General features: G+C 42.9%; 1 protein-coding gene across 1 annotated transcript; it reads right to left on the reverse strand.

Annotated features, from left to right (window-relative positions):
* Positions 1–8,051: 8,051 nt before the first annotated feature.
* Positions 8,052–8,531, reverse strand: LOC138906401 (uncharacterized). The gene has a single exon (XM_070195091.1). The coding sequence runs from the start codon at positions 8,529–8,531 to the stop codon at positions 8,052–8,054; it is 480 nt and encodes a 159-aa protein (XP_070051192.1).
* Between the last annotated feature and the right edge of the window lie 855 nt (positions 8,532–9,386).

The raw sequence follows: 9,386 nt of genomic DNA on the forward strand, positions 1-9,386 counted from the left end.
GTTTGTAGACATATCCTACCAGTTAGTGCAGTATGTTGGGCTTGTAGGTCTGGTATGTATATATTTTGGTGGTTTGTTAGCTGTAGTAGTTATGACGACATTGTCGGCCCAACTTTATATTGATGTTTAGTCAGCGCTAGTTTTCTTTTAGTTTTATATTTTGCTTCGCAAAGTGTCTTGCAATGTGGCTCCCAGGTTCGGGGCATGTCAATAGTCCATGCCCGTATTAGGGCGGACAACTTCCAAATAACTAACGTGATGCTCACTTTGCTCGAGCAACGAGTGTTCTTCACCGGTGCACCGGGTCAAAATGCATATAAACATTTGAAAGGGTTCGTAGATACGTGTTGGGGGAGCACACAAACAAATGTCTCCGAGGATGCTTTGAGGCTAAGGCTTTTTCCCTTCTCTCTATGGGGGAAAGCTTTAGATTGGTTGGAACGTTTGCCAAATCATTTCGTTCATACTTGGGATGAACTAGCGGAGAAATTTATCTCTAAGTACTTATCCCCCAGGCATATGGATATTCTTTGGGATGAAATTCTAGCAATCAAGCAAGATCCCAATGAACCACTACACAAGATATGGGAAAGATATAGAACAAAGGTGAAAGAGTGCCCCAAACAAAATGAGTATTAAAAGGATATGTACGATATTTTAACACGTATTGCGGAATTATAAATTTGCGTCCTAATTTGGAGACCTCATCATGCCCAAGGTAGGCCTAGTGACATATAGCTTTGGAGAAAACTCAATGCCGATAAATGCGTCATTTCATTAATATGATAAATAGACCAAATCTCTACTAAAACGACAATAATTATAAAGAGTCACTAGTGGCATTTGCCTTATTACAATCAAATTCTAAAATGAATCTAGAAAACATCATTCCTAATCTACTCGGTCCCAGAGGGACCTTCTCCAAGCTTGGCCTTCTTAGCCCCGTCAATCAGATTCCCCAGGTTGCGCATGTGCAATAACAAATACACCCTTGCTAGATGTCCTCCTTCATTGCCCTATGCGTTCTGACAATCCAAGACCATTTTCCTCATCTTTCCCTCAAGTTCCATCAAACCCTGCTCCAAATAGTCCAACCTTTCTATTGATTTAGTAGCGATTCCACTCCATTCATTGATTTCCATGTCCACTTTATGTTGTTCCAAATGCATGGCCCTAGATTCAAAGACCCTTTTGCGCAACCTCCTGTATTTGACTTGTGCTTCAGCAGCGTCGTCTATGACCCTATTTCTCAAATCAACCCCTGGCTTGACCTCTCATGCTATGTCATCGACCAACCATGATGGGTAGAAGTACACATGGCCGGCATGAAACCTGTCTGGCTCGATGGTATCTTTCTCCACAATAATCTTTTGATACCACATGTGTTGTGCCTTGAACTTGAATGGAATGGCATTACCTTGGAAGTCTATTTTGTAATGAACCATTTTGGAAACTCATGGTATAACCTATTTTCTCCCAGCTTGCCTCATGACTCTGATAGGAGCATAGGGATAGATTCTCATTAATCCGATTAGCACTAGATGAGGAACATCTCTCGACCTGATGATGAATTCACTGCTAGGGAACCACTCGAACATCCAATGTACCTTGTCATCAGTCAGATTGCTAAAGACATGTACCTAGCTCACAGCGTTTCCCGGTTGGGCAAACCTGTCTAGGATAAAAGTCATGCTTGAGTTACCACGGGTATCATCTGGCTGTTTCATAAAAAATAAAGTTTTCAAAAATGTGCGTGCATATGATGAATGTAGTTATTTAAGATACATTAGTATGCAATATCGGATAAATTAGATGAACCAATGACTGTGACACTTTAGAGACATTGCGACTTTCTTAGAATTTTGAGGGTCCTCCTCAAAATTCTGCCCCAGTTTACTTAGGCGATTCTCTGACCGTTCTGCATATGATGACATTGGCTGGACTTGCTCCGGAATTTTGAGGGTCCTCCTCAAAATTCTGCCCCAGTTTCTGGTTGTGGGAAAAATGAAATTTTTATTGAATTGTGAACCCACAGGGCTGCCGTTCCCCTCTTAAACGGGAATCAGGTCGAGCGTAGTTCAATTATATCAGATGAAGAAATGCGAACATTCTAAACATAATATCTTTTGACTGCATCTGAATTGATAGGCTTTGGCCAAACCTCTCCATCCATTTCTGCGAGTATGAGTGCTCCTCCTGTTAGTACTTTTTGAACCATGTAGGGCCCTTATCAATTGGGCAAAAATTTCCTTTTGGCTTTATCTTGATGCGGGAAGATCTGCTTCAGTACCAGTTGCCCCGGTGCGAACTGTCTAGGTTTCACCCTTTTGTTGAAAGCTCTGGACATCCTATTCTGATAGAGTTGACCATGATACACTACATTCATTCTTTTCCCGTCAATGAAAGCTAATTGTTCATAGCGGCTTCTTATCCATTTTGCATCACTGAGTTCAGCTTCTTGTATAATTCTTAAAGAAGGAATTTCAACCTCGGCAGGAATGACAGCTTCGGTACCGTAGACTAGCAAATAGGGAGTTGTCCCGGTTGATGTGCGGACTGTGGTACGGTACCCCAATAAGGCAAATGGTAACTTCTCGTGCCATTGCTTATGGTTGTCTACCATCTTCCTCAGTATTTTCTTGATATTCTTGTTTGCGGCTCCACGACTCCATTCATTTGAGGCCCGTATGCTGTGGAATTCTTGTGCTTGATTTTGAAGGTCTCGCATATAGCTTTCATTAGGTCACTATTGAGATTGGCGACATATCGGTGATAATGTACTCTAGAACCCCGAATCGGCAAACAATACGATCTCTGACAAAATCTGCGACGACTTTCTTGGTTACAGCTTTGTAGGATGCAGCTTCCACCCATTTTGTGAAGTAATCTATGGCCACTAAAATGAACCTATGCCCGTTTGAAGCGGCGGGCTTGATTGGTCCAATGACGTCCATTCCCCAAGCGGCAAAAGGCCAAGGTGCACTCATTGCATTGAGTTTATTTGGCGGCACCCGTATCATATCTGTGTGTATTTGGCACTGATGACATTTCTGGACATACCTGATTCAGTTTGTTTCCATAGTGATCCAAAAATAACCTGCCCTCAGTATCTTTTTGGCTAAAACGAAACCATTTATGTGTGGTCCGCAAGTTCCAGAGTGTATCTCTTCGAGCAGTTTGGAAGCTTCCTTGGCGTCAACACACCGTAATAACCCTAAGTATGGAATCCTTCTGTACAGAATTCCTCCACTTTGGAAGAAATGGTTGGACAATCTTTGAAGCGTGTGTTTTTTAGTATGATTTGCATGCTCCGGGTACTCTCCTTTTGCCAAGTACTCCTTGATATCATGGAACCATGGATTCCCGTCTGCTTCTTCTTCAACATGAGCACAGTAATTTGGCTGATTATGAATCCTTACCGGAATGGTGTCGATGAAATTCTTGTCCGGATGCTGTATCATGGAGGACAAAGTGGCCAATGCGTCTACGAACTCATTCTAGATTCTCGGGACATGTCTAAACTCTATCTTTGTGAACCTCTTCATCATCTCTTGCACATGATATATATATATGATAATATCTTGGTATTCTTTGTAGCCATTCTCCATGCACTCGATGTACTAGAAGATCTGAATCACCAATTACCAGTAATTCCTGGATATTTATGTCAAGGGTCAAATTGACTCCCAATATGCAAGCCTCATATTCTGCCATATTATTGGTGCACGAAAATCTGAGTTTTGCGGATATCGGATAATGTTGACCTGTTTCTGACACCAAAACGGCTCCAATACCCACTCCTTTGAAGTTTGGGGCTCCATCGAAAAACATTCTCCATCCGTTGTAGGCTTCGGCGATATCTTCTCCTACGAATGACACTTCTTCATAAGGAAAATACATTTTTTGTGGTTTGTATTCTCCTCCTACAGGATTTTCTGCAAGATGATCCGCCAATGCTTGTCCCTTAACCGCCTTCTGAGTCACATAGACGATGTCGAATTCACTCAACAATATCTGCCATTTTTCTAGTTTCCCTGTAGGCATGGGTTTCTGGAAGATGTACTTCAGAGGATCCATCCTTGATATGAGATAAGTGGTATAGGCACAGAAGTAGTGCCTCAGTTTCTAGGCTATCCAGGTCAAAGCACAACAGGTGCGTTCCAGCAAAGAATACCGTGCTTCGTAGGGTGTGAACTTCTTACTCGGATAGTATATGACCTGTTCTTTCCTTCTTGTCTCATCATGTTGTCCTAAGACACAACCGAAAGCCCTATCTAATACGGAGAGATAGAGCAGTAGTGGTCTACCAGGTTCTGGCGGGACCAGGACTGGCGGTGTGGACAAATATTCTTTGATTCTGTCAAAAGCTTCCTGGCAGTTTCAGTCCAACTGGTTGCGGAATCCTTCTTTAACATTTTGAAAATCAGCTCACAGATCACGGTTGATTGTGCTATGAAGCGGCTGATGTAATTAAGACGTCCCAAGAAGCTCATCACATCTTTCTTGTTCTTTGGAGGTGGCAAATCCTGGATAGCCTTAACCTTTGATTGGTCTAGCTCAATTCCTCGGCGGCTGACGATGAATCCTAACAACTTTCTTGCGGGGACCCCGAAGGCACATTTTGCGGGATTCAATTTCAAATTGTACCTCCGAAGCCGATCAAAGAATTTCCTCAAGTCTGATATGTGATCTGTACTTTTCTTGGATTTGATGATGACGTCATCCACATATACCTCTATCTCCTTGTGTATCATGTCGTGGAAAATATTTGTCATGGCCCTCATATAAGTGGCCCCAGTATTCTTCAGACCAAACAACATCATTTTATAGCAGTACACCCCCCACAGTGTAATAAAAACTGTCTTTTCGGCATCCTCTTCATCCATCCAGATCTGATGATATCCCGTGAAGCAATCCACAAAGGAATGGAGTTCATGCTTGGCACAGTTGTCGATCAGTATGTGTATGTTGGGTAACGGGAAATCATCTTTGGGACTTGCTCTGTTTAGGTCCCGATAATCGACACATATTCTGACTTTCCCATCCTTCTTTGGAACTGGCACGATGTTAGCCAACCAAGTTGGATGTTCAACCACTTTGAGAACCTTAGCTTTGATCTGCTTGGTGACTTCTTCTTTGATTTTTAGACTCATATATGGCTTGAACTTTCTAAGCATCTGCTTTACTGGCGGACACATTGGGTTGGTGGGTAGTTTATGAGCCACTATGGACGTGCTCAAACCAGTCATATTATCATAAGACCATGCAAAAATGTCTTCATAATCTTTCAGGAACTGGGTGTATTCTTCTTTCTCTGATGGTGATAGGTGAATGCTTATGCGAGTTTCTTTGACTGTTTCGGAATCTCCCAAGTTAACTATCTCAGTTTCATTCAGGTTGGACTTAGGCTTGTTCTCAAAATCTTCAACTTCTCTAAAACTTTCCTCAGGTATTATATCCTCTTCTTCTATTTCTTTCGAGTCACTATCCTTATGTTGTGTTGTCTCATTACATGTCACAGTTGTTGGATCATCACGATAAGAAATAGTAATGTTGTAGAGAGAAAAATGTAGAGAATAGTAATAAATAATAAAATAGCAAACCATTGATAATTATCAAGATGTCAAACAAAAGCGATTTTCAATGATTCAAACAAATGTTTCAAAACAAAATACTGAAAATGTTTTAAAAATTCTCATAAGAATTGTTTTCAAAATAAATGACACTAGCAGCCACGCTACCCCGGAACTCGGTGGGCCCTTGATGGTGTGGTAGTCCAGTTCCTGAGAACAGCTCCCTTCTCCACTATCTGGATGACGAGGCCTTCTTCCTCCTCCTCAACTATTACACTGCAGTCCATGTCTTCATCTTCCAAGAATTGATTCCTTAATCCAGCTAGCGCTTCATCTTCTTCGGATCCCCACATCATATCAGCCTGATAGAAGGATTGGCTCAAATATGGTATCGGCTGCTCGAGAGGGTAATAAAGACCGCGCCATGATGGCGACCAATTCGCATACTCGTGCTAGGTATAATGATATCCCAGTCCAAAGGTCATGCCGTGACGCTTTAATTGTATTGGTTTGGTGATCCCTTGGAGATTCTTGCCAAGACCTTTGCCGGGTTCATACCTTGTCCATGAAAATATGCTTTCTATTTTGCTACTCCACCATTTATCCTTCTCGATCGCGTTAACATGCTCAATGCGATGGTAAGTCTCTCCCCCTAACTTCCTCCTATTCTCCACAACCGGGACAGTCTGGTTGGTGTAAATAGGGTTACTCCCATCTCCATGAATGATCACCTCTTGATGATTCCATTCGAACTTTACAGCCTGATGCAGAGTAGGCGCTACATCCCCAGTGACGTATATCCAAGGTCGTCCCAATAGAAGATTGTATGAGGCGGATATGTCGAGCACTTGGAATTCAACATCAAACCAAGTTGGACCCATTTGTAAGCAGAGGTTGGTTTCTCCGATTGTGGCCCTTTGAGACCCATCGAACGCTTTTACGTTCATAGTTCCTGCTCGTATCTCATGCAAACCTTTACCTAACCTCTTCAAAGTAGTCAACGGGCAGATGTTGAGACTTGAACCCCCATCTATCAAGACCCTGGCAATGAATTTGTCTTCGCACTGTACTGTGATATGCAACGCTCTATTATGGCTCAACCCTTCTGGTGGCAATATATCATCGTGGAAAGTGATCTTATGGGTTTCCAATACTTGTCATATCATATTGGCCATCTCTCCACTGGTAATGTTGTTGGGTACATAAGCCTTATTCAACACTTTCATCAACGCATTCCTATGTGCCTCAAAATTCTGCAGTAGTGATAGAATGGATATATGAGCAAGGGTTTTGTTCAAATGATCAACCACATAATACTCCCTTGCTTGCACCTTTCTCCAAAGATCATCCGGGCCAGTTTCAATGATAGGCTGCCTCGAAGCGGATTCTTTACTTGTTCCCCCCCCTAATGTTCGGGCGTGTAAACCCTACCAGTTCTGGTCATACCTTGTGCTGCACCAGTTTCTTCCATTTTCAACTTTCCTTTCCTTCTCGCTTCTGCAGTATAGTCCCAGGGCACAACATTGGAATTAAAGGAAGGTGTGGATGCTACCGTTACGGTGAATGGTGTGGTCACTTCTACTTCGAACGGAGTTGGCGTGGCTGAGGGCGTTGTTACTTCAACCTCGAACGGAGTCGGTGTGGCTACCTCAACTTCAATCGGTTACTATATCTATACCACAATAGGCTTGAGAGTGACTAGAGGCATTTTGGGATCATCCTCTTCTCGAATAATCCCAATTGACCCCTCCGGGTCCCAATCTTCATCAGTTTCTATCACATTTACCACTCACCCCTGTGATCGGGGGGGGGGGAGATTATTGCGGACGTTAGGTGGAGTCTCCTTTGCCTGTAGAACTTTAGTATCAATCAACGTCTGGATCTTATCCTTCAGAGTGCGACATTCATCAATAGTATGACCCTACATGCCCGAATGGTAGGCACATGTCTTATTCAGATTGACCCATTGAGAGGAATTTTCCATGGCGACAATGGGAATGGGAGTGACATAATTGGCAGCTTTTAATCTCTCATACAACTGGTCAATAGGTTCGGCAATAGCAGTGTATTGTCTGGGCGGCCTACGGTCAAAATTTGGCCTGAGTTTTTGGTAGTTTTGGCGGGCTGGTGGTGAGTGGTAATATGCTCACTGAGTGTTGTAAGTGTGGTAGATGGTAGAGGGTTGTTGATATCTAGTAGGTGAAGGCTGATATGTGGGTGGAGGTGTTTGGTATGTGAGAGGAGACTTCGGACCTTGGGCTACCATCACAGTCCCTACTTCCTTCTTTTAGATATACCCCCAGACTGCAAGGCTTTGTTCGTAGCTTGGAGTGCCTCGAAATTTGTTACCATCCCTCTTTTGATTCCCTCTTCTATTCTTTCTCCCAATTTGATGATGTCGGAGAATTTATGATTTTCAATAACCATCAACCTCTCACAATATTGCGGATCCTGGGCCCGAACAAAGAATTTGTTCATTTATTCTTCTTCCAATGCTGGCCTTACTTTTGCAGCCTCTGATCTCCACCGAGTAGCATACTCGCGGAAAGTTTCTATCGGCGTCTTCTTAATATTTTGGATATAGAAGATGTCTGGTGCATTCTCTGTGTTGAATCTGAACTGATCCATAAAATCTGATGCCATGCTTACCCAATTAATCCACTTTTTTGGATTTTGACTGATGTACCAGGATAGGGCGTCTCCAGTGAGGCTCCTCATGAACAACTTCATGTCGATTCTTTCATCTTTACCAACCCCTATGAGTTTGTCACAATACGTCCTTAGATGTACCTTTGGATCACCTATCCTATCGAACATTTCGAACTTAGGAGGTTTGTAACCCTCTGACAGTTCTACGTCCGGTTGAATATATAAATCCTCATAGTTCAAATCTTTGATGCCTTTACCACCTTCAACACCTTGGACTCGACTTGTAAGCTTCTTAACTTCTTCCGCCATGTTCTTGATGAGCAGGTCCTTCTCGGCGGATTCAGGTGTATACAGGGTTTGTTGTGAAGTGTGGGGTAAAGTTTCCACGTATATGGGGTTACTTTGGTGGACTCTAGGGATTTGGGTGTAGTGGTGATCATTGGTTGAGTTTTCGGGGTCAGGAGTAGGTTATGGTGCATTTTGAGGAGTGTGGTAGGTGGTAGTTTGTGGGTACTGGGTCGGATGATGATGATGTTGTGGAGGAGTTGGTACTGGTGGAGGATTAGGATTTTGGGGAGGCGTAACGAATTGATGAGGTGCGGGAGGATTTTGCGGGTGCTGGTTTTGTGTGTTTTGAGGAGGTGTTGGGTTTTAGGCGTTTGCTTGGTTGATGTCGGGAACATTCAGGGTAAGGGAAAGGTTTGCCAAGTTACGGACCTGCTCAAGTTCCCCTTGTAACTCCAGTATCTTTTGCTCTAACCGTAAACCAAGTCATTCTGTGCCGGAGTACTTCGACCATCTGAAGTTTCGACTTTATCGGTGTGCGCATCGTTGTATTTCCTGTTACCACTCATATCGTCCATCTTAGCTTTTCCTTTGTTCTTGGGATCACTTGGAGGAGGAGGAGGTGGAGGACCTCTAGATCTGGTATGATATGCTGATGATGCCAGTATGCAACCAACCTTAGGGGATGGGAATAAACAAAGAAAAGTTGAAAAACAAAAGGTAAACAAGTCAGTAAGGAGTATTAAAAGGATATTTACGATATTTAAACACGTATTGCGGAATTATAAATTCACGTCCTAATTTTGGGGCCTCATCTTGCCCGAGGTAGGCCTAGCGACATATAGCTTTGGAGAGAACTCAATGCCAATAATTGTGTCA

Source organism: Nicotiana tomentosiformis, chromosome 1 (assembly GCF_000390325.3).
Source record: "Nicotiana tomentosiformis chromosome 1, ASM39032v3, whole genome shotgun sequence".
Classification (NCBI taxonomy): Eukaryota; Viridiplantae; Streptophyta; class Magnoliopsida; order Solanales; family Solanaceae; genus Nicotiana; species Nicotiana tomentosiformis.